Source organism: Zeus faber, assembly GCF_960531495.2.
Source record: "Zeus faber genome assembly, chromosome: 9".
Classification (NCBI taxonomy): domain Eukaryota; kingdom Metazoa; phylum Chordata; class Actinopteri; order Zeiformes; family Zeidae; genus Zeus; species Zeus faber.
The window spans coordinates 23,662,659-23,688,614 of NC_137197.1; the positions used below are offsets into that span (position 1 = coordinate 23,662,659).

Sequence of the window (25,956 nt, forward strand, 5' to 3'; positions counted from 1 at the left end):
CACAGAACACCACATCCGTGATAACTAAAAAAAATGGGATACGTCGGAGTTCACAATGTACTTATCCCCCTCTCCTATCCCATAATCCAGCTCTTCTCTAAAAGCTACGTTGCCTGAGGAGAAACAGCTTCATAGACATAGATGAAGTCTTGTCCGTCAATACAAAGGTCTTCCCATGTGCACTCAATTTCAACTGACCCATTTTGGGACCCTGCCTCTTTATGAACTACAGATTGGATCGAGGGGCTTTCAAATGTTTCCTGTCCTCCATCACACACAGATACAGATATACTGTAGATGCAGCTATAGGAATTACCAGAGATTTTAAAACCATAGTCGAGCAGAGTTTTAACATTACACTTCTGGATATTGTCATCACAAGGCGCACAGGGACACACACACACATACACACACACACACACACACACACACACACACCCCTTCTTCAGTTAAATACATCCTATATAACATTCATGATGCAACTTCCTCCTACTGTTTTGCCATTCCCGTTCTTTGTCACACTATAGGAGGAGGCTGAGCATCTGGCCACCGCTCAACCGGGGCAGGCTATGGAGGTTCTGGTGCCATTCGAGGGCATCAGCGTGGAGTGGGAGGAGCTTAAACGGACCCTTCAGGGCTGTGAGGACTCTCTGATGGTGGCTGGCAGATTACAGAGCTTTATCCAGGTACTGTAGGAGTACGGCACAGACAAGTAAATGGGCGCCCGGTTCCTCTAAAGAATGTTAGACAAAAGGAAAACAAACATACTCTGTTAGAGGGGTAAAATTTGATTACAACACAAAAGTCAACAGCAGATTTTAATGTTCTACTTGTCCTCCTCTCTCCGCCCCTCTCCAGGACCTGGACTCGTTCCTGACCTGGCTGGTTCAGACCCAGACGGCCGCTGCTTCGGACCAGCTGCCCAATGCTCTGGAGGAGGCAGAGAGACTCATCAACAAGCATGCTGCCCTCAAGGAGGAGATTGGACGGTAGGCTCTACAGTGGACATCACAGTATGTGGCCACTGGGGCAGTCTGGGACAGTATCTGGTGAAGGGAGGGTCTTTTTGGTAATGGGGCATTGGTTGCAAAAAAACTCGGAGGTGGATAATCTGAAGAGAAATTCCACTTCAGGATTTTGAGTCAATCATGTGGATTTTCTAATTAGCATCAGCCCAGAGGTCCAACTCATGAGTGAAATCAGCTGATCAGTGAACGACTGAAGCAAAAACCTGGCAGGACCTTTACTTTTGGAACCTGGAATTTTCTCGCCACGTTTTTCTAAAATAAGGGATGGGATGGGAATTGTGATTCAATATTACAACGTTATCTTGCTGGCAGTTTGATATGCATTGTGATTCTTGGAGTATCATAATTGTGTATTTCAATTCAGTTTTTTGAAAAATTGCAAAATGAAAGCGATATAAAAACAGAAGGTCATTCCCAGCTCCACTGACCTTGTAAATAGTGGAGTGCAATGATTGTCTACTTTTTATCAACATTTCACAGATTCAGCTGGAATCTCTGCACGTACAGTATTACCAGCAATGTTCTCTGTTCGTGCAGCTGTGGATGTTTGCGTCGTAAACCAGGCCACTTTCTGACTCAACACACTTAAAACAATCTCCAACAACGCAAAATTCACTCGTGATTTGGGAGTCATGATAACTTTCTTAAAAATGAACAAAGTAAAATAGAACCACCGCAACATTTAGATCCCCATCTCTTGTTTCGTATATATCAGAACAGCCCCTCTCCCTCCTTTCCCCCCAGATATGAGGAGGACTACGAGCGTCTGCAGGCGGTGAATGAGCTGCTGGAGACTGAGGAGGCTCCTCTGCCCCATGCCGCCCTGCAGCAGTGGCTGCAGAAGCTGGACGTGGGCTGGAACAAGCTCCTGGAGATGTGGGAGAGCCGGCGAGAGGTCTTGGTCCAGGCGCACATCTTCCACCTGTTCCTGCGGGACGTCAAACAGGCCGAGTCCTTCCTCAACAACCAGGTGGAGGGAGCGGCGGGGTGAAAGGGGGAAGGACAGGGGGAGTGTCGGGGCGGAGTTTTCCCAGTGGGTTCCGGGAGGGGTCATTGCTGGATGCAGATTATGTCTGGGTTCGACTTGTAGGATCGAGGGGCAAAAGACACACACATGCACTTAATGAGATGCTGTGTGTGTGTGTGTGTGTGTGTGTTAAAGTGTGTTTAATGTGTTTTTTGGTCTTTATCCATCATTTTGTTGTATATATGTGTGTGTTTGTATGTGTACAGTATGTGTGTGTTCTAACTGCTCCCCACCATTGTCTCTGTTCTCTCTATGAGCCTGAGGGTCTTTAAATAAGACAGAGGTGCAGTTCATCGGCAATAAGTATCAAAGACCTCACACACACTGTCAACACCCAAATTCAACTGTCACTCCCTTATTTTCTGCCTTTAACTCAGCTCTTTGCCGTGGTTTTGCCTCAGATAAACATTTAGGTATTGAATTATGAATTGTGCTTTTTAGGGCGCTTCTGTGGCATGCATTTGAACTGATTTATTCTGTATCAAGCCATCCAGTTTTTTGAAAAAAAGTGAAACTTTCCACTTTTTTATTCACACGATGCCTTGCAGGTGTCATGTGCAGGTCCCTCAAGTCACGTTTTGTCCTGTCTTCATCCCTTCAGGAGTCGGCACTGGCCCATGTGGAGCTCCCCACTACGGTGGAAACAGTGGAGGCGTCAATAAGGAAGCACAAGGACTTCACCACCACCATGGAGCTGAACCTGCACCGCATCAAGGCCGTCATCGAGGCCGGGGAGAGTCTGATCAGCCAGAACAACATCTACTCAGAACGCATCAGGGAGCGGGTCGACACGCTGGCCAACAGGTGAGCGCTGGGTTCAAACAAACGCAGAGGAAATATAAGAAGGTGATTGGTCGGGAGCAAACCTACAGTGAAGCAGTTTATACAGGATGGAAATCCAAGAGGAAGCAAGAACCTCTTAGCATTGACCATTATGTCAATAAAGCGGTTAAACATAGATTTCTAACATAAATTCTTTGCATCTTCATAATGTAAAGAATCCCTCCACAGAATAAAACAAAACAAAATAATATAAGAAAAACCTTGGTGATAATAAATGTATTGATGTAGTTAATTATATGTCAATTTATATAAAATATATTTTTATGTGATCCAATTTTTTCTATGATTTTATTCAAATAATGATACATTTCAATAGTTGTGATACAGAGCCCACTTTCAAATATTATGCTTCTTAAATTATAATGTTTTTGAGGTGTGTACATGCTTGTCCATGATAATTAATAATGTCATATAATAAAATCTCATTTTATGTGATCTACTCTAATCTAATCTTACACTTCATTTAAATTGTATGCTTCTCGGTGGCCTCACTCCAAAATTCTATTTATCCACTTGGGGGTGGTTGCTGGAAAAATAACATATTTAAAAATTCTCACTATGTATAAAGTAGATTTCTTTAGATAACATAACTTTATCCTTTGCATAGTAAGTAAACGTTAAATGCCAAAAATCTGTGTAGTCGTCACTTTTCTTTTTCAAATATTAGAATTTCCGGATTAGTTTCAGATGCCTCATTGTTAACAATAAGCTGTGTTGGGGTTCTGGTCTGAATCGAGCACCAACTGAAATGCCAAAATACTACTAAGTGTGGTTGTGGTAGGCAGCTGGCCAGCAGAATAGAATAATAACCATGAGAATGGGGTCCGAGGATGACGGCGCTGCGCCGTTGTTGAATATGAATGAAACAAAGACGGTTGAACAGAGCTCGGCCTTGTTTGGGCCAGACATCACACCTGACCGTGAAATCTACATGAGAGGTGGGGGACTGCAGCGGGTTGTGTGTCTTTATATGTGTATGTGTGAGCACATGCACAGACATGTGTGTGTGTGTGTGTGTGTGTGTGTGTGCGTGTGTGCGTGTGTGCGTGTGTGTGTGTCTATGTGAGTAAGATAGGGGTTTGTTTGTAAATAGCATATGTTTTGGACTCATTATTTTGACAGAGCCTTCCTCAAAGTTAATCAAAGTAAGTAACGCTTCATGATGCAAGAGATCCAATGCATCCAAAACAGCAGAGCTTCATTTATACTCTTATATACACTTATACTATATAATAATTTCACCAGCCTAAATATCAACGTAAATATAGTGACCCTTTTGTTCATCTCAGCATATAGTATTTTACATATTTACCATGCAATTTCTCTCGTGCTTTTCTTTTTTTTTGATAATGATAAACATAATATGGTAGGTAGCCTACTTTTTATTCAGTGTCAGTGTTTTTAGTGTCAATGTGCGCCTAGAAACATTTTTTTTTTCTCCCACAGGGGGAACCAGAACAGAGAGCTGGCTCAGCAGTGGCTGGAGAAGCTTAATGTCCAATGGGAGCTGCAGAGGTTCCTACAGGACTGTCACGAGGTAGGAAACAAGTGCACCCGTTTCTTGTAAGAAATATTGTAAGACCTGCACTAAAATCACCGCTGTTGATTTGTTAGAACAGCAAGGTGATGGTTGCAGAGGGGAGCTGAGCGTCACACCAAAGTAGAAGGAGAATTACTACTTATTCATGGCGGCTGTTCCATTGTTGACGCTGCCGTAGCATGAGTGTTATTGGAACTGGAGGCCACTACTTCATGGAAATAAACTGTCAATGAAGGCATCAGAGGCTTTTGATCCCCGGGGGAGAGTTATGTTTCTGACCTTGTGGCTCGTACTGCAAGAGTTTGATTGAATGCTGAGGGTTGATGCAATCACCTGCTCGGCGACACCCACTGTGACACCCCTGGGATCAGAGTCAAGTCGAGCGATTCCAGATTGATGCGGGGAGTGAAAGGCAGTTGAACGCAGCCAAGTGCACGCCGCACGCTGGCCGGGCCGGTGAAAATAAAAGCATAGTGGTGTTGTCGAAGGTTAAAGACCGGCAAGAATTTTGTCGAGGTACAGATTGTAAGTTACAAATGCAGCTGATTATCTTATCCAGAGAGATATTCAACGTTGCGGTGGAGTTGATGGTAGGGCTGGTGCTACTGCTCGTGGTGTTGGTTGTGATGGTACTCTTGGTGGTGTTAAGTGTCTAAGCTCGGTCTAATTTCCTAACTCAACCTCAGCGGCTGCGTTTGATGCAGACTGGAAGGTGTAATGATTGAAGGCTGTAGGTGGATCCAGTTGCCTGCTAAAGTAAAGGTGTAATAGGGATGGGCATGATTAGTCGACTAATCGACTAATCAATGACAATAACCATTGATCTATTAGTTTTTATTTTAATTTTTTTTTAAGTTTCCCGCCCGGACTCGAATAAGCGGAGCACATTTCTGCCCAGACTCTGGTAAGTGCAGCACAAGCCTCACATTATAACTGCAGTTATAACAACTGGGCAGGTGGAGAGGAGAGATGGAAACTACCTGTAAATAAACATAGAAGAAAGTGCTTGTAAGTGAGAGAACAACGGCGGCGAGACAGAGCGAAGCGTGGCGTTGTTTTACCCAAGCCGAGAGCCAAGTAGAGCGCATGGTGTGTGGGACTTAGCTGTCTTATCGCAGTTCTGCTAGTGTCATGGGGAGTCATCTTCTGCGGCAAAGTATTAAACTGAAATGCAAAGTGGACGAACGACAGAAGCGGGTGTAGAGAAAATTGGTGGGGGGGGGGGGGGGGTGATGGCATCATGGCGAGTAAACTTTTCTTCTAATAGACTGGAATTCTTGTTAGTCGTCCACCACAAAATTGGTTTTTAAAATGTCCGTCCCGAAGGTGTAGTCCAACCCCGTCCTGCCTCCCGAGTTCCAGCCCGTCTCTCCTGCTCTGCACAGGCTAAAACCTTATTTAGTTTCTGCAACTTTCTCTCTTCGGCTGTCCTGAATAATTCACCAGCACATCTTCTCATCACTAATTCAGAGGAGAAAGTGTGCTGCTCATTGTGTGTGTGTGTCTGTGTGTGTGTGTGTGTGTGTGTGTGTGTGTGTGTGTGTGTGTGTGTGTGTGTGTGTGTGTGTGTGTGTGAGTGCACGCATAAAGCTCTGTATGTGCATATATGTAAATCTGCCCATCAATTCATAGGTGAATCTCTGTGTTTCTGTCAGTGAGTGCATGTATGTGATTGTGTATGTGTTTCTGGTCTTTGTGTGTGTGTGTGTGTGTGTCTGTGTGTGTGTGTGTGTGTGTGTGTGTGTGTGTGTGTGTGTGTGTGTGTGTGTGTGTGTGTGTGCCTGCGTGTGCGTGCGTGCGTGCGTGTATCTGTGGCAGTGACACTGCAGCAGTTGGTAGGACTTGCATCTTGTGTATTGCCACATCCTACCAGCAAAATATAGATTCCAGTGAGATCAGATGATATCGGCATCTGGAAACCTTACACACAGCACTATTTATGTCTGTTCAGGCGATTTGGATTTGAGGTTTTTTTCCAAAGGCTTTTCCCCACTGGTCTGCATCCAAGCACAGTGAGAAGCTGCAGCAGAGTGGTAAGTTTCTCAGTAGTAAAATGTCCAGTCAGGTTGTGCTATGAACAGTGGTAAACGATGGGAACCAACATTTTAATCAGGCCTGGATTGAAGAACAGCAAACTGATCCTTTGGGCCACTCAGGCTTCCTTAACGTTGTTTCAGGGTGTATGGACAGAGAGTGGTTCATTCCCAGGATGTGGCTTGTGTCCCTGAGCACTCAGTCCTCAGATCATACATGGGCAGGTCACGCAGGGCTCCGTACCTACAGTAGAAGAAGCCATCGGCAGTCAGATATTTCCATCGATGTTGAAACCGGCGTTAAAAGATGTGTGTGTGTGTGTGTGTGTGTGTGTGTGTGTGTGTGTGTGTGTGTGTGTGTGTGTGTGTGTCTGTGTTTGTGTGTGTTTGTGTGTGAGTGTGAAGAGAAAAGCTTAACTGCCCTCAGGTAACTATCTTTTAGGGAGAAGAGAAGGACTGTGGGATGATAGAGGGGGAAGGTGCAGTGTGCACTCCAGTGCTTTATATTTTGGAGTTGGTTGCCAGGAGTTGCCTATTTTTAAAGGAAGTAACAAAGGAAGTATAATAATAATAATAATAATAATCATAATCATAATCATAATCATAATCATAATAATCATCATCATCATCATCATCATCATCATGTAAATACCACTTATTACCTTTAATGACCAAATAATATTTTTTCCAGAAGATTAATTGTGAACAGGGAAGTCTGTTTTTATTTATTATTAAAATCTTGCGTTCCCTCCAATTATTAGCTTTGGTGGCTAAATTCATTATTTTGGCCTTTAAATCTTCCTACAGTATTTTCCTTAGTTTATTACCAGTTCTGTGACACTTAATGACACTAATGGCACTTTCTTTATCGTTATTGTAGATCAGATGTTCAGGGCATTCCTGGCAGAGCAGAGATGATATTATGCTGAGTGTGTGTGTGTGTGTGTGTGTGTGTGTGTGTGTGTGTGTGCTTGTGTGTGTGTGTGTGTGTGTGTGTGTGTGTGTGTGTGTGTGTGTGTGTGTGTGTGTGTGTGTGTGTGTGTGTGTGTGTGTGGTTATGTGCGTGCGTGCATGCATGTGTGTGCACGCACGTCGGGTCAAACCAGGCAGCGGTCTCTCTGGAGAGTTTACACCCCGGACCGCTCGTGTTGTGAGGAAGCGGTGATCAATCTTCCTGCGCCCTCCTCTTCACCTCTTCTGCGCGTTATGTATTCATACCCCTCTATTTTCTTTCTTCTGCTTTCATCACCATCCACTCCGTACCTTCCCTCCCCCTCATTTTGTTATATTCCCCCATCAGACTCCGCCCCTCCCTCTCTCTCTCTCTCCTCGTACCTTCCCTCATTCAATTCATTTACAGTCTCGGGGGAGCCATCAAGCCATCAGTGCGTGAACCTCCCTGACCTCCACAGATCCAGCGAGACCTGTGTGTGTGTGTGTGTGTGTGTGTGTGTGTGTGTGTGTGTGAGTGTGTTTGTGTGTGAGTGTGTTTGTGTGTGTGTTTGTGTGTAAGAGCTTTTTTATAGCTTTTGTCTTCTCTATGTTTGTGTCAACGAGCACATTCTTACAATTGCCTTCATTTATAATTCTGCGTGTATGTGTGTAAGTGCCTACAGCTAAATGACTGTTGTTAGTGTTTCATGTCAGGAGTTCATCTCAAAGGAAGGTTTCTCACCATATCGTTTGAATTTTCCAAAACCACAAAGACAATGGCGACCTAGTCACCTTTAACATATATTGTCACTTTTTCCACAATTTCATCCACGTAACTACGTGACCGGGTCATTGAATTTGTGCACATCAAGTTTTAAAACACTGCTTGTCTTCCTAAATAGATTATAATAAAACTTTTGCATTGTTTTAAAATATAATATATTATCAGATATTATTGTGCAATTTTCACGGATGAGTTACTATTATTATGAAAAATGGGTTTTAGACTGGAGTTGAAATGCAGATGAAAAGCAACATATTTCATGATTGTTTTGTTGCAATATGAATATATATATATATATATATATATATATATATATATATATATACATACACACAGTATATACATATATACAATATTCTAACAATCGTAATATCTAATTATATAAGCATCACAAAAATACAAATAAAATAGTCCTAGTGTACAGTGGCATATTGATGTCATTACAAAAAAGATTAGATTGTAACGTATAAATCAATACGTCAACATGAGGGAGCACTATGTTATTACAAGAAATGACATTAAAATGTAAAAGTTATCGTGTTATAATATAATCATTTATATGTAACGGCATATTCTTCTACCACGAAACAATGTGACCTTTTCAAGTTATAACCTCATAACTTTATAATTTAACGTGTTAATACCATCTTCAATAACTTATATAAACATCATGATGATGATCACTCATTTAGCATAATTGCATATTAACATCAAGGTGTCATACAATGATTTTTGCAATTGCATCAATAACGTACCACGATTTCAATCAATGTGCCGTTGTAATTAATCACTATCAATGAAAAAAAAGATTTTGGAAACAGCAGCCTCCATAATCCAGGCGCTAGGCGCTGAGTGTCCACACGGTGAAAGTCTGGTTCCGTCTGCAGCTTTTATACATTCTGCCCACACCACCCTGCTCCCTCCCCCAAACCCAACCCCCTCTGCTCCTCTGGCCCTCCTCTGCCAGCCAGCCAACTAGAGTGGGGGGGCGGTACCCATTTCTGCATCCCAATTTCATTGTTTATTTTTGGAGGGGGGGCGGTCTCCCTCTCTCCTCCGCTGCTCTCCATCCTCCTCCGTCTCTCTCTCTCTCTCAATCTCTCTCTCTCTCTCTCAATCGCTCTCTCTCTCTCTTTCCTCTCCTCACTACCACCGGTCCCCCTCACCTCCGCCTCCGATTCCTCATCATTGCCGATGAAATACCCACAACTGCCAACCCTCCCCCTCCACACACACACACACACACACACACACGCACACACGCACACATGCACACACACACACACACACACACACACACACACACACACAGGCTCGGTGGACGGAGCCCGGATAGTCCTCAATGACAGCAGCAGCGAGGAGTAGAGAAGAGGGGAAAGCGCAGCCTCAGTCTGGATCTGCTCTCACTCCCCCTCTTTCTCTCTCTCTCCTTCTCCCTATCGCTCTCTCTCTCTCTCTCTCTCTCTCTCTCTGTCAGCGCCAGCACGGTTGATGTCGTTGTGTCATTCTCCCGGTCGCCTGGCGCATTCCCAGAAATGAGCCATTCTTTGTGACACCTCGGTTTTGCTTCTTATTTTTTTGTCTTGGCTCCCTCTGAGCTCCAGAAGGCATTGGATCACCTTTCTTCCTCTGTTGAGACCTTTAGCTCTTGTTCTCTGGTGCTCGCTCTCTTTTTTTTCCCCTTTTTTTTTTTTTTTTTTTTTTTTTTTTTTATCTTTTTTGCCGTTCTCCTGCGTTGGAGGGCGAGTGTGTGAGTGTGTGCTGCGCCGGGAGCCGAGCGGCGGCACGGCGAGGCAGGGATGCAGAGGGCAGCGGCGGCATGCTGCAGCCACTACCCTGCGCACCGCTGCTGCTGCTGAGACACGACCGGTAAAGCACACTCGCACACACACACCACCGCGCGGCTGCAGAGGCTGGCTTAGGATGGAGGGATGGATGGAGGGAGGGTGGGAGGGAGAAAGGGGGAGAGAGAGAGAGAGAGAGAGAAGGTAGATGATGTTTGTTGTGGAGGGGTCGGGCTGGTTTGGAATAAAAAAAAGAGACAAGTTCTTTTTTTAGGATCAAGAATTGACTCGCGTCGCGGTGTTGTCAGGGAAGGGCTGGCGGAGCAATGCGTTTTATATGAATATTTTATGCACTACATTTTACGTATTTGAACGTAAACTTCATCTTTATTCGTCATCTTTATTTTGTGTGTTGCACAATTTAACACACACACACACAGATATTTTGTGCGAGTGTATTGTAAAGTGACTGCTCTGCGTTTTGTGTATACATGTGGATTCCTGTTGCCATGCTTGTTGCTACACGTGTGTCAGGACACATGTGACTGCTGTGCCGTCATTAAATATACATGATCCTGTGTTTGACCTTGTTTTGTGTGTGTGTGTGTGTGTGTGTGTGTGTGTGTGTGTGTTAGGTGTAGCGTCTTTCAGATGTGTCTGTCCTTTACCAAATATTGTTATGCACCATAAGTTTTCTACAGCGTGTATTGCTCATTTAAGATTGACACCTCTCTTTCTCTCTCCCTCCCTCTCTCCCTCTCTCCCTCTCTCTCTCTCTCTCTCCTTGCTCTCTAACCTCTCACGCCCAGCTGGGTGACTGGGTGTGCGAGAAGATGCTGATGGCGCGAGACGGCAGCAGAGACGAGACCCAGAAGCTCCACAAGAAATGGCTGAAGCACCAGGCCTTCATGGCCGAGCTGGGGCAAAATAAGGAGTGGCTGGACAAGATCGAGAGGGTGAGTGCCGACAGTCCTCTGGACCTTGTATTCACACACTGGACACACACACACACACACAAACACACACACACACTGGCTGTCTGTTCCTGTTCCTCTCTGTCTTGCTCGCTGAAGCTTCCGTTGGCACTGTTTTCCTTTGTAGAAAAGAAGAATGTGTGTGGGCTTGTATGTGTGAAATTCAAACTTGAAGTTTATTTTGGATAAAGAACATATCTGCAGGTTACTTTACGCTCATCAGTTAAAGGGGGTGGACTCTTATGGGACGTCATTTAAAAAACTTTTTTTACTTTATTGATCAAACAGCATTGCTGTATCAAAATTCTTTCTGGTACCTTTTATTTAGATGGCATTTCTCTCTTTAAAGGAGGTAAATACGATCGGACTTGAGGGTTAATCTCATACACTCACATGGAGGGTAAATTGATAAATGCACGGTATATACATTGAAGGTTGTCACCGTGTATACAACACAAGAGAATCTCACACAGCGTTGCTTCAATGATTTAAAGAAATATTGTACAGTGGAAGAGTGGCTCACTGACACTGGCGGTGCGTTGTTCAACAATGAACTGACCATAACTGTAATTGAAAAGCATTATTTACACAAGAATCACATTGAGATCATAAACAGTCCATACAGCTCTTGTTGCTGAGGTTGGATGTCTCAGTCTGGGAGCAACTTGTCAATCATCTTCTGTATCATGATACCTGTACATGCAGAGAGGTTTTCAAAACATGAAGAGAGGTTTTAGAAACATGAAGAGAGGTTTTAGAAACATGAAGAGAGTTTTTAAAAACATGAGAGGTTTTAAAAACATGAAGAGAGCTTTTAGAAACATGAAGAGCTTTTAGAAACATGAAGAGAGGTTTTAGAAACATGAAGAGAGCTTTTAGAAACCTGAAGAGAGGTTTTAGAAACATGAAGAGAGCTTTTAGAAACATGAAGAGCTTTTAGAAACATGAAGAGAGGTTTTAGAAACATGAAGAGATGTTTTAGAAACATGAGAGGTTTTAAAAACATGAAGAGAGCTTTTAAAAACATGAAGAGAGCTTTTAGAAACATGAAGAGAGGTTTTAGAAACATGAAGAGAGCTTTTAGAAACATGAAGAGCTTTTAGAAACATGAAGAGAGGTTTTAGAAACATGAAGAGATGTTTTAGAAACATGAGAGGTTTTAAAAACATGAAGAGAGCTTTTAAAAACATGAAGAGAGCTTTTAGAAACATGAAGAGAGGTTTTAGAAACATGAAGAGAGCTTTTAGAAACATGAAGAGCTTTTAGAAACATGAAGAGAGCTTTTAGAAACATGAAGAGATGTTTTAGAAACATGAGAGGTTTTAAAAACATGAAGAGAGCTTTTAGAAACATGAAGAGAGCTTTTAGAAACATGAAGAGATGTTTTAGAAACATGAAGAGAGCTTTTAGAAACATGAAGAGCTTTTAGAAACATGAAGAGAGGTTTTAGAAACATGAAGAGGTTTTAGAAACATGAGAGGTTTTAAAAACATGAAGAGAGCTTTTAGAAACATGAAGAGAGGTTTCAGAAACATGAAGAGAGGTTTTAGAAACATGAAGAGAGGTTTTAAAAACATGAAGAGAGCTTTTAGAAACATGAAGAGAGGTTTTAGAAACATGAAGAGGTTTTAGAAACATGAAGAGAGGTTTTAAAAACATGAAGAGAGGTTTTAGAAACATGAAGAGAGGTTTTAAAAACATGAAGAGAGCTTTTAGAAACATGAAGAGCTTTTAGAAACATGAAGAGAGGTTTCAAAAACATGAAGAGAGGTTTTAAAAACATGAAGAGGTTTTAGAAACATGAAGAGAGGTTTTAGAAACATGAAGAGATGTTTTAGAAACATGAAGAGAGGTTTTAGAAACATGAGAGGTTTTAAAAACATGAAGAGAGCTTTTAAAAACATGAAGAGACCTTTTAAAAACATGAAGAGAGCTTTTAGAAACATGAAGAGAGCTTTTAGAAACATGAAGAGAGGTTTCAAAAACATGAAGAGATGTTTTAGAAACATGAGAGGTTTTAAAAACATGAAGAGAGGTTTTAGAAACATGAAGAGGTTTTAGAAACATGAAGAGAGGTTTTAGAAACATGAAGAGAGGGTTTAGAAACATGAGAGGTTTTAAAAACATGAAGAGAGCTTTTAAAAACATGAAGAGAGCTTTTAGAAACATGAAGAGAGCTTTTAGAAACATGAAGAGAGGTTTCAAAAACATGAAGAGATGTTTTAGAAACATGAGAGGTTTTAAAAACATGAAGAGAGGTTTTAGAAACATGAAGAGGTTTTAGAAACATGAAGAGAGGTTTTAGAAACATGAGAGGTTTTAAAAACATGAAGAGAGCTTTTAGAAACATGAAGAGAGCTTTTAAAAACATGAAGAGAGCTTTTAGAAACATGAAGAGAGGTTTCAAAAACATGAAGAGAGGTTTTAAAAACATGAAGAGGTTTTAGAAACATGAAGAGATGTTTCAGAAACATGAGAGGTTTCAAAAACATGAAGAGAGGTTTTAAAAACATGAAGATGTTTTAGAAACATGAAGAGAGGTTTTAGAAACATGAAGAGATGTTTTAGAAACATGAGAGGTTTTAAAAACATGAAGAGAGGTTTTAGAAACATGAGAGGTTTTAAAAACATGAAGAGAGCTTTTAGAAACATGAAGAGAGCTTTTAAAAACACGAAGAGAGCTTGTAGAAACATGAAGAGAGGTTTCAAAAACATGAAGAGAGGTTTTAAAAACATGAAGAGGTTTTAGAAACATGAAGAGAGGTTTTAGAAACATGAGAGGTTTCAAAAACATGAAGAGAGGTTTTAAAAACATGAAGAGGTTTTAGAAACATGAAGAGAGGTTTTAGAAAGATGAAGAGATGTTTTAGAAACATGAGAGGTTTTAAAAACATGAAGAGAGGTTTTAGAAACATGAGAGGTTTTAAAAACATGAAGAGAGCTTTTAGAAACATGAAGAGCTTTTAGAAACATGAAGAGAGGTTTTAAAAACATGAAGAGGTTCTAGAAACATTGAGAGAGGTTTTAAAAACATGAAGAGCTTTTAGAAACATGAAGAGAGGTTTTAGAAACATGAAGAGAGGTTTTAAAAACATGAAGAGAGCTTTTAGAAACATGAAGAGAGGTTTTAGAAACATGAAGAGAGCTTTTAAAAACATGAAGAGGTTTTAAAAACATGAAGAGATGTTTTAGAAACATGAAGAGAGGTTTTAGAAACATGAAGAGGTTTTAGAAACATGAAGAGAGGTTTTAGAAACATGAAGAGAGGTTTTAAAAACATGAAGAGAGGTTTTAAAAACATGAAGAGGTTCTAGAAACATTGAGAGAGGTTTTAAAAACATGAAGAGCTTTTAGAAACATGAAGAGAGGTTTTAAAAACATGAAGAGAGCTTTTAGAAACATGAAGAGAGGTTTTAGAAACATGAAGAGCTTTTAGAAACATGAAGAGAGGTTTTAAAAACATGAAGAGAGCTTTTAGAAACATGAAGAGAGGTTTTAGAAACATGAAGAGAGCTTTTAGAAACATGAAGAGAGGTTTTAAAAACATGAAGAGAGGTTTTAGAAACATGAAGAGAGGTTTTAAAAACATGAAGAGGTTTTAGAAACATGAAGAGATGTTTTAGAAACATGAGAGGTTTTAAAAACATGAAGAGAGGTTTTAGAAATATAAAGAGAGGTTTTAGAAACATGAGAGGTTTTAAAAACATGAAGAGAGGTTTTAGAAACATTAAGAGAGGTTTAAGAAACATGAAGAGAGGTTTTAAAACATGAAGAAAGGTTTTAAAACATGAAGAGAGGTGTTAGAAACATGAAGAGCTTTTGGAAACATGAAGAGAGCTTTTAGAAACATGAAGAGAGGTTTGAGATATATAAAGAGGTTTTAGATGGATAAAAAGAGGTTAATTAGGTTCAGACGCACCTCGTTGATCGTCCCTTGGCCTTGTCTGACGCACCTTATTGCTTCTGTCCTGTCTGGATGAAAAAGTTAACCTTTATTTTTGCGTTGGGGCTTTTTTGGGTAATAAGTCGATCTTTGTAACACTAAGTGACCTTGAAAGATGGTAAAAGGCCTTTTTTTAAATTATAACTCAGCATCAATGAAGATATTTGTATTCTTCATCCAGAAATGGTTAAACACTTGGTGATAGTCACAGTCACAGTCATATTTTTCTTTCATAGTTTTATGGACGTTTTCTGTGTAATTTGCAGCGTAATGTTCGGGCCAGACACAGGAAATCAATGGAGAGGGAAATAGATAACAGGAAAAAGAAAAGGATTTGAAGCAGGTTCTTCTTCCCCAACATTCATTGTACTGAACTTGTACCCCAATGCTCAGACTCCAGACCTGCCAACCTGCACGCATTTTGTGTACCAACCACACAATTCTTGGTTAAAATCCGCAGGTACAAAATGCCAGCTGAAACTACGCAAAAAAAAGAAGAAAATATATATACTGTATATATATGTTTATATATTATTGTAATTTTGAATTAATTACCGAAAACAATAAATCAAGCAATACAAAACAATACCATACATCTATTTGGTATTTAAACTACATGGGATTGGACCTGGGTAAGCCCTCCCCTCCCTCTCCTCTCCCTAACTCAACATCCACTGAGCGCCAGCGGTACTTTATTATCCACCGATGCTGCATTGCTGAGGTAAAATAGGAAGTTCAGGAGTAATAAGCACAAGCATGTGACCGTAATGTTCATGTATAAAGCGCTGGTAATAGAGATGCACCGATCGATCAGCCGGTTTTCAGCTTGATCGACCAAGACGGGTGACCAGCCAATCAGATATATTTCCCTATTCTGTGCCGGTCAAATTTACACACCGGACACAGTGCTCAGGTCCTGGTAAAAATGCTCTGATACTCAAACCTGATACCCACATAATGTAAGGTGGTTGCGTAGTCGACACTCAAAAAAGAGAGCGAAAAAAAGAAAATGTCGGCTGTTTGGAGGTACTTCAAGGAAAACGAAGATTGGAAAAAATCATTTATCGCCTGAAAAGTTTGACTCTTTTTTTGAGACTCGGTTCTGGACGAGTCACTCAGTAAAACGAGTCGTTCCAATAATTTTTTGGAATGCATTTACCATCTAAAATATAATATAAAGTTATATTTGCACTTAAGAGGTGAAAGAGACTTTCATTTGAAGTTTGAACTGGACATTTCCATGTTGTGTTCTACTGAAATGCAGTGAGAGTTACGGGTTGCATTATACATAAATTTGCTGACAGTCCCATTTTCTATTTTGTTGGAACTCAGGGACCGTTTCATGTTGTAATTTATTTTATTGGAACTCAGGGACAGTTTCATGTTCTTTTATTGTTCCACAATGAATAATGAACAATAATAAACACAGTGTCAAAATCAGTAATCTCTCTATTGTGGTGACTAAAAATTACAGCGGTATTCTGTATGTGCAGCTGTCCTGTCACGTGAGCATGATCAGATCACACGATGTATTTGTCGTTGACGTACAGCGGATATACTCAATAAGACCAAATGATGAGAGAGTTTGATTTCTCCGATCGCTGATATAAACTTTCAATAATCGGACAACAATGTAAAAGATATTTAATAGTCAATGTTTTATTATGAACATACAATTGAATTGAAATCTGAATCGGGAGGTCAGACTTTGGAATCAGAATTGACGAAGAAAATTGCAATCGTTGCATTTCTCGTTGGTAAACATGTTCGGTGTCTTTACTAGATAATGTATAAGGTATATCCTTATTATATCAATTTTGTAAACTGTATATAGTTAGCCGTAGCAGCTCGCATACAATGTGATTAGCCTCGTTACGATATGGCTATGGTGTGAATAACTGATGGAGTCATTTAGCTGCAGTCAAATGGCACTCAAATGGCACAAAAAAACCCCACAAATCTGTTCCCATCATTTTGAAGTTGAAGTGCATCTTTTATTTTATTTATCTAAATTAGTCATTGTTTCAACTCAGGGTGACATTACCGGGGTGAAGGCAGCGCCCTCGGTCACAGCGCCGTATCCTAATTTCTTTCCTTTTGTGTCAAGGGGGCTTAAACAGCACAGTAGCTCTTTGATTAAGGTCATGAATTCAGGGGGGACAGTTTTCTATTGTTAACCCAAACACAAGTCCCAGCTTGTCTTTCAGCTTGTGCGTGTGTTGGATTACACCACAAAGCTGCCAAACCTAAGATGGCAGGGTAAACAGGGAGCTTTGACAAATGTGTATGAAATGTGCGATACAAACAAACCTGTCTCTCCTTGAATTGTGCTGGAGGGGCTCAGAGTTTTTGGGGTGGAACAGAGCTCGCTGGATTTAAGGCTTCCGGGATGTAATGGTAGCAAGGGTCGAATGGGCCCCAGGCTTTGTTGGTTCTAAGCAGCGACAACGTGTTTCTGGCTGGGTAAAGGAGGCCTACTTTTGGGCAAGTGGGGCTGAGTAAGCACCATTACTTTCAGCTATCTTTCCCTTTTTTTTTTCTTCCCACCTTTCCTCAGAGTTCTGCGTCTCCCAAAATTATGACCCATTTTAGGATTGGCGGCACAGAGCGCGTGAGTGCATGTGACTGTGTGTGTGTGTGTGTGTGTGTGTGTGTGTGTGTGTGTGTGTGTGTGTGTGTGTCACACGGTCATTATTTGGGCCAGCGTAAGCATACATCATAGCAGTACTGTACTGTAGGACATGATGATGTTCTATCGGTTTTGTAACCAAATTTTTCTTTTGTCTCTGGAAATCAATCAGGATATCGCATTAATGAGTGCCTATGAAATGTGGATTCCTGAAGGACCTCTCAGGTCAGGGAAGTTTGGCAAAAAGATGAAAATGGTTTCCGCTTATTGTTCCACTTACAAAGTGTCCCTATTTTAGCTCCAGGCTGCACGAGAACTCATCTCTGAGTGGAGGAATGGATGCCCACACACTGAAGCGTGTTCCCTGTAGAGGCTTTAATTGAGAAGTGCTTTTACAGAGCTAGACTTTCTCACAGCAGTTGAATTTGCCCTCGAAAAATGTTCCATGTGAGCAAAACACCAAATCCAAAATAAATATATTCTAAAAGCCTTATCGTGATGATTAAACGGGACGCAGGTTTCTCCAAACTTACCAGGGTTCCTTTCTTATCTAATGGCCAAATAAAGGCCAAAAATCCACGTTTACTCACATATTCAAGTATTCTGGACACATTTACATCATAGTAGGTGATTTTCGATGAAGCATATTTTGGATTTACCCTGCAATTATTACATAAGACAAATTATTTTCTAGGCGTGTCACTGCAGAACTAAAGGAATCAATAGTGAAATCCAAGATGATCCGACGTTCCCACTGAATCATCACAAAGTATGTGGATATCCAGGATGTGAAACATTTACTTTCCCCTTTGGAAAAAATATATCAATAATGTATAATTGTCATAGAATGGAATGGAATACAACCACATCATTTCTCCAGTTTTTCGTGGTATCTGCGCGATGGTCACAGGTGAAATCATTGTGTTTGTTGGATGTTGTTGGTTGTCGAGCGTAGTTGACCTTCTTCAGGACGTATCGGTGGCAGTAGAGCCATGTCTGTATTTTCTCTTCTCTAGTGGAGACATACTGTAGGAGGCTATGGTTTGAGCAACGTGTGTGTGTGTGAGCGTGTGTGTGTGGGGATTGTGAGGGAGCGGTGGAATACAGTGACATGGAGACAGCGAGGGCTCTCAGCCACACACTGAGTGCTGGGCGGCTTCCATTATAGATTCACACGAGGGTCATGTGCTTCTCTGGTGAAATAGCAGCTGGGTTACTGGAAAGTGCTTACAGCAGAGGAAAGAAGGGGGGGGGGGGGGGGAGGAGGGCGAGAGACAGACGGGGTAACTCAAAGGTATGTTCAAAGTGAAAAGGAGGAAATAAATAGTGAGGGAGAGGGAAGGGGGAGGAAGGTAGGTAAGGTCAAGGAGAAGGAAGGAGAAAGCGGGGGGGGGGGGCAGCTGAGAGAGTAGGAGAGAAGGTGGTCGTAAATTGTCAGGGAGGCAGAGCGTAAGAAGGCGGGAGAGGGAGGGAGGGAAGAAAGGAGGGAGTGTGTGAAAGAGAGAGGGAGAGAGGGATCCACCTGTCTCCTCCCGTGCGCTCGGTTGTGGACACGGGAAGCTGACTCATGCAGACCCAGCGGCAGGGCCAGAGCCGAGGTCCTGGGAGCGGTTATGCCAAGAACGTGTATAAATGAACCGGCTTGCATACGGATGAAGTGCCCCACCGTGGGAATCAAACCATCAAAATGAGTTGGACTTGCGGCAACATTTCCTAAACTGTGACCCAAATTCCCGAGCTGGACGATCTTTGGATGTGTGACGTAAGAATGGATTTGCGTTCTTGTCTGATTTGCGCGATTTCTATTTCTGTCACACACCACAGTCTCGTTCATCGACTTCACACATTGATGCTTATGAAATAAAAGTAAAGAGTTTTATGTTGTATTACTCTTCATAATGGAAAATTAAAGAGTCAAATCATTTCATAGATGTATTTTAATCAAAATATTTTAAAAATGTGTCAATTCCCTCATCACCATAGTTTCACGATAGTACTATAGTGGAGGTAGAATAGAGGTAGTTGGAGTAGACCTATTTTACTGGAGAGCTATCAATTGACATTGAATATAGGAGCATAGTTCCTAGAGTTTCATCAATCCAACTGATGGATTTTAGATTAGATTAAATTAGATTAGATTCGATTGAACTGTCATTGCACGGAGTACAAGTATGCATGTAACATGATTGTGGAATCTTACAATCATTCACAGCTTAATTAATTGCGATCATAATTTAGTGGAAATAACAACCAAAACCCAGTTCCAAGAGGGACATTTTCTGCTTCACCACAGAGACACAACTCCCAAACTGAAGAAGACGGTGACAAAAACTGGGTGTGTCTGTGTCCATGCCTGCGTGTCAGTGTGTTTGTGTGTCGCAAACCAGATTGTAGGCCCACCGGGCCGCATATCAATTGGCAGACGACCAAACTTTTTACCCCCGTAGCTAAATTCTGTCGGCCATATTGGCTCCACGGTGCTGCTTGGTTGCTGTTGCTAGGCGACTTGGGAATTCAGATTCCTTGCAAACGAACTTGTGTAGAATATTGGAAGTTTTGCCAAGGCTCCGTCACGCAGGACGCACTCGATATTGCAGAGAAGTGGGATGGATCTGCTTCAGTCCACAGGGAGTATCCAGTGTATTTCTATTTTTAAGAAGGCTGCATAATGCATAATACATTGTCTCCACTATTTAGGATGGTGGTGTGCGTCTGTGTGTGTGCGTGTGTGTGTGTGTAAGAAGACCCTTTGTAGAGCATTGGAAAAACTGTTGTACTGTACATGCATTATCCCCACCACGTCTATGCCAAACAGAAGGTTTTAATTGTAAATATACATGTATCATGCATCCATATGAGATTTCACATGACATATTCACCACAACAGATGCAAAGTACCAGCCTGTCACACACTATTAGGGGGAAAGGTCGCAATTTGGCCAACCGCGGTATAAAAATTTCTGCCGTACGTATTGGCCGCTGCTCCATGAATCCAACTGTCAGCATCACGGCCACATCGTCCATCACAACCCTCCGACAGCTTGCAACCATACAACCCCGATTTTAAGTCGGAGTGGATCTCCGTACCGATCTTATCATTTTGTTTTGGACTGGTTTCGAATGATTTTCAAGTACTCAAATTCTGGATCCAAATTACCTACTACTAGTGACACTAAGGGCTGTGACAGCTGGTGGATTTGAAAATGAACCACACCGTCTATCTCCCATGACAGATAGCTTGGGCCTTGAGCAAGGCAGTTCAATCTCATCAGGCAGAGCTCCTCCGTGGCGGGCACTGCATAAACATAATAAAATATATATATATATCTTTTCCATTTGATTTCATGTTTTTAACAAGAATGAATGTCACTGTCATTTTATGGGGGCAATTATAACAAAGATAGGTATGTTAGGCCAGTCTCACCTGTGGGTGGGCCTTATTCCATCGGGTCCAATCACAGAACCTGTTCCCCAAACTCCAAATAAAGAGTGGAGTCTGCACCCCGGCCTGTTTTTGAGCTTATAGGCCATTTGAGATGACCACCGTGAAACTTGTGTACTGCACCGGTTTCCTTGATGACGTCAAACAGCTGCTGGAGCATCCAGTGCTTGCAGCGGTTGCTAGGCAACTGTCCTCCACCCCCACCCCACTTCTTTTTCCTCCTTGAACGGTACAGCTCATGTGTGAAGGTCATTCCTCTCATCTGTCTCTCTCTACAATGTTTCTTCTCCGAGTCTCCTTCTTATCCCGTCTCGCTCTCTTCCCTTTCACTCACACTCAGGAAGTAGATTCGTACTTAACAGGAAATGTTGTACGTGACGTCACGAAAATAAGAAACGGGGGGGGGGTGGTTCTATACAGGACCGTTGTTTTTCGGCTCGGCAAGCCTTCACCAGGAAACGATGAGGCATTCAAATAATAAGCTTAAGTACGCAGGGTTATTAATATATAATGCATATCTGCAGTACCGCAGCGTGACTAGGCCAAACAATGGACCAAACAAACAAACAAAAGCAAAAAAATGCACTCCACCCTTAATATATCTTTAATTTTTTTTTATTTTTCATTTACTGAATAAAATGTATTCATTATATTACTATTAAAAATTTTGTTGAACTTTAGCCTCTTATGGCGGGCTGCAGCCTGACCCACCCAACAGGAGAAAGTTTGTGTGTGTGTTTTGTTTGGGCCCACTTTTGTCATTGTGTAAATAGTTTTAAACAAAACAGGTTTCCTGTTCTCTCCCCCGCTAGTCATAGTAAGTAATTACCCTTGTTAACTCATTAAGAATGATCAGCATCTGTCTCGCTATACCTCCAGATCCCCCCCGCTGTAGTGTCACGCACCTCCGACACCGACCACAGAAGGAGTCTATCCCTTTATTTGGGAGTTTGTGTGTGAAGGTATTTAGGAGGACTAATTAAAAAGAATGAAAACCACGCCTGGGGTGATCTGTTCCACGTGATCTAATGTGATCTCCCTCTCGCTCACTCGCTCTCTCTCTCTCTCCCTCTCCCTCTCTGTCTCTCTCTCTCTCTCTTTCTAAATAGCATTAAGCTTTGACCTGTAATTATTTTGCTGGCTCTGCAATACTGTACGTGCATGTGTGGGTGGGTGTGCTCTATGTGTGTGTGTGTAACAGAGAAGATCAATGGAGCAGTGATGATGTTGGCAATCTGAGGTAGAGCGCTTTGTAAACAGGGAGAGAGAGAGTGGGGCTGTAGTGTTGGCCCCGGAGGTGGGTGTGCTATTAAGAAACAGGGTGGATTACTGAGTCAGGGGGTGGGCACACTGTCATTCGGCAGAAAAAGAGGTGGGTGTACCTGCGTCTTGTGTATACCTCCCACTACACGACCAGGAGAGAGAGAGAAAACGTCCCATTCAGTATTCAGGACAGTAAACGTAAGTGAATTTAAACTGCACTTCAGAAAATGGTTTTTAGATGCTCCTTCAGAAAACTTCCAAAGTTCTCACTAGGAAAACAAAGTCAATAACATTTTAAAGAGTTTGGGGTCTCAACATTCTTATGGGCTTCTGGGTTCTGCTTTTGAAATGTATTGTTGCCTGAAGGGAATATTGAGGCTTAATATTATTAATATATCATGGTATATTTGGGGTGATAGTTGCCTTGATTGACAGGTCTCACCTTCGCGTCAAGGTGGGTGTGTTTCCTCCTTGCCCCCACCTCAGAACACCAACACCCTCCAAATCTTTGAAGTCCTCGTTCTCTTTCCAGCGTAGCGTAAACCCAAACCCGAGGCCCCAAAGTGTCTCCTCGGAAACCGACGGGTGACTTCACAGACGCCGCGTCCAGTTTTCTTGTTCTTCTAGAGGCGTGATGTGATTTTAATTTACCAGCTCAAATATGCTGCCAGCCATGACTAAACTATCCACTAAGCACCACGCGCTGATGTACCCGTCAACACTCAACTCTACTGACATCTGTAGTTGCAATAAACGGGGATTCCGAAAATAAGCCTGTTAAGTTCCAGTTAATGGGTTAATAATTTCAACTTAACGTGAGTTTATAAAACAAAAAAACAACTGTTGTGAACCAACGGTTGAAATCCCACTATTTCTTGTCAAATTTGCCTCTTTTCGACAGGGCGCAGCCAGCATGTAGTTTCCTCTGCGTGCTGGTTTAACCTACTTTCTGCTCCACCCCACTGGTATCTGCTGTATCTATACCAGCTACTCCTGACCTGAATACGTCTCAGGATGATGCTCCAGTCTCCTCCGCCCGTGCTGCAGTCATGCTGGGCGGAGTCGCGAGCCTTCAAAGGCCAGTAGCCCCGTCCTCCGCGCCATCTCTGAATTGTTACATTTCAGAATAGCATGTTTGTGCACGAGGCTTTAAGTGGTGCACACTTTCATGTTACATCATAAACACTTCAGATGAAGGCTGGTGTATGATCCGTAAAATGTTAATGGGAGTTCTGAAATTCTGCAAGAAATTATTCACAAATTGTTCCCCTTACTGTGGATTTAGGGCAGTGCACAGTTAGTTAAACAGACATTCAGTCTATGAAACCAGTCAGGCGGTGGAGTTGGGTTGAGCACTGTGGGGGCACATCGGACGACAGAAGTCTTCTCTGCTACTTGCTGGGCACCGTCTGGCAAATATGTCACCCCCAACAGTGTAGTGTGTGTGTGTGTGTGTGTGTGTGTGTGTGTGTGTGTGTGTGTGTGTGTGTGTGTGTGTGTGTGTGACCATTTAAAATGTGCTCTCTCTCCCACAACATGAATTTGGCTTCCTGGCATCTAATTTAAATTCATCACTAATACCTGCGCATATTGCATTAGAATCTACCGGTAATTCTAACTGACAAAGACTGCAATATTCATTTGTGTATTGTAAGGATCCCCATAAGCTGACGCCATGATGACCAGGTAGAATTCCTGGATCCGAGACAACATTGCAACGTGACACACAATAATATTAAAAAAAACAAAAAAAAACAATAAGCTGGTATGCGGTTGGTTCAACTACTAATGGAAAGTTCACTTGTTGTGTGTCGCCGTGGATAGACAGCGTTTGGTAAAATGATTTAATGTAGAAGTCCATGTTCCATGGGTGATTCAAGAAAATATCAATTCAATGATTCCAATTAAAGCTCGTTGCAGCTGTTTACGCTGGAAATGCAGCCTGCTTTGTGGCCCCGTGGGTCCTCATTGTTGGGGTGTAAATATTGGGGGTGTATTGACGGCGAACCGGAGCGGCGGCGGCCTGGACCCGCCAGACGACGCCGGACAAGCCGGCAGGGTAGCCGGCGCTCGCAAACCGGGAACAGATGTCAGCGACAATGTATAGTCGCATTATCAGAATTTGGACCGCCTGTTTCAACCGCCCATCTACTCGCGCTTCACACAGCGCCGTGACACGATGCGCCGTGTCTTTGCAGATTGTTATTATTGTCAATATTATGAGGGGGCGTTTGAGACGGAATACTAGAAATCAAGGTATATGCACTGTTATTGATAATTAAGGATAGATAAATGCACCGAGACCACCCTATCCACGGTGGATTAGGATAAAAGAGTTGACACGGGTGGCTTGGAATGGTTCGATTGATTTATTCAAAGTCCGGAGGTTGGTACAGAAGGTACATGGGTATCTGTCAAAAACAAACAGGAATATATCGGATCAATTACCGGTAATTCAGATCAACTGTCATGTTTTATTTGCTTATTTTCTTTTGCTGATTTTCAGTTGCTGATGTTATTATTTAATTTGAAATGTAATCAGCGGTACATGTAATTGTTAATATTTTATTTTCCTGGAAACAAGCCAAATTCTTGACTGTGATGTTTTATGCATAATCGACACGCAGACACACACACACAGAATCCATGAGAGAATAATCTGATATCCAGGCCATATGGAAATATATTAGTTTACCGTGTTTCCGATCCACTGTTTTGGACAAAATATGTAGAGGAAGCTTCACGACATTCTGTCTTTTTGCTCCTGTATCAGCATCCAGTTACTCATTTGAAATCTCATATGGTTACGTCAATGTTTGAACTCAGAGAAAACCGTTGAGTTTGTTACTGCGGCGACTGCTGCTGCTGCTGCTGCTGCTGTTGTTGTTGTTGTTGTTGTTGTTGTTGTTGTTGGTGGTATCAGTCGTGTACTTTTCTCATTTTGAAGATGGTTTTTCGGCGTTTAGAACGTGTGTGTGTGTGTCTCGGAGCGTGGAAAAACATCCATTTTCTCGCCATGAGTTTGGTTCCAGCAGCCCACTCCCGCCGCCCACTCTCCAGGGAGGGCTGCACGGATCGGTGGCTCGGAGGGAAGCTCAAGGCCCTGGTGAAGGCTGGTGGAGCAATAGAGCTGATGAAGAATCAGGTCTATTCAACTCCGTCTGTCCTTTAACCTGTGTGTGCATGTGTGTATTTTTCTGTGGTTCTAAGATTGATAAGCAGTGCATTTGTGAAATTGTCAAGTAGTTCAAGAGATATATCTATTGAAATAACATTGTATCTAGAGATTTATTAAATGCCTGTATTTCTTTTTAGTTTCGTTTTTTTTTTTCCATCTATTTGAGGATTTATTCATTGGCGCGTTTTATTATTTGCCTATTTATTCTCTGCAGCAGAGCAGTAATATGAACAAATTGGAGATATCCAACAGACTGTACTTGGTTGTATTATTACTGGGCTGAGTGGGAGGACATCCAGCGAGGAGGATGATTCAGTGCGGAGGAGACTACTACAGTTCTACAGACTGCAGTTCTGCTCATAAACAGTATTAGAGTGGTATAATTATGGGATGCTCGCTGAGTCTGTTCCGCTCGCGTAGGGTTAGCTGAGCACCAGGGAAGCACGAGGTGAAATACTTGGATGGCAGGAAAAGGTAGACGAGAACACAGATCCTTCCTTCTCTCTCTCTTTTTCTCGCCTTTCCATTCAATTCAATGGTCATTTTCACACACAC

The 25,956-nt window shown here is 42.1% G+C and overlaps 1 protein-coding gene across 1 annotated transcript in view; it reads left to right on the forward strand.

The window, feature by feature from the left end:
• The window catches only part of sptbn4b (spectrin, beta, non-erythrocytic 4b), a gene marked incomplete at both ends in the record, with an annotated part of 59,889 nt that overhangs the window by 16,976 nt on the left and 16,957 nt on the right, over positions 1–25,956 (forward strand). The window contains 6 exons of the mRNA XM_080007525.1: positions 528–686; positions 859–989; positions 1,773–1,998; positions 2,657–2,859; positions 4,345–4,435; positions 10,782–10,928. Of these exons, the coding sequence (XP_079863651.1) occupies positions 528–686; positions 859–989; positions 1,773–1,998; positions 2,657–2,859; positions 4,345–4,435; positions 10,782–10,928 (957 nt within the window). The remainder of the gene's footprint in view (positions 1–527; positions 687–858; positions 990–1,772; positions 1,999–2,656; positions 2,860–4,344; positions 4,436–10,781; positions 10,929–25,956) is intronic.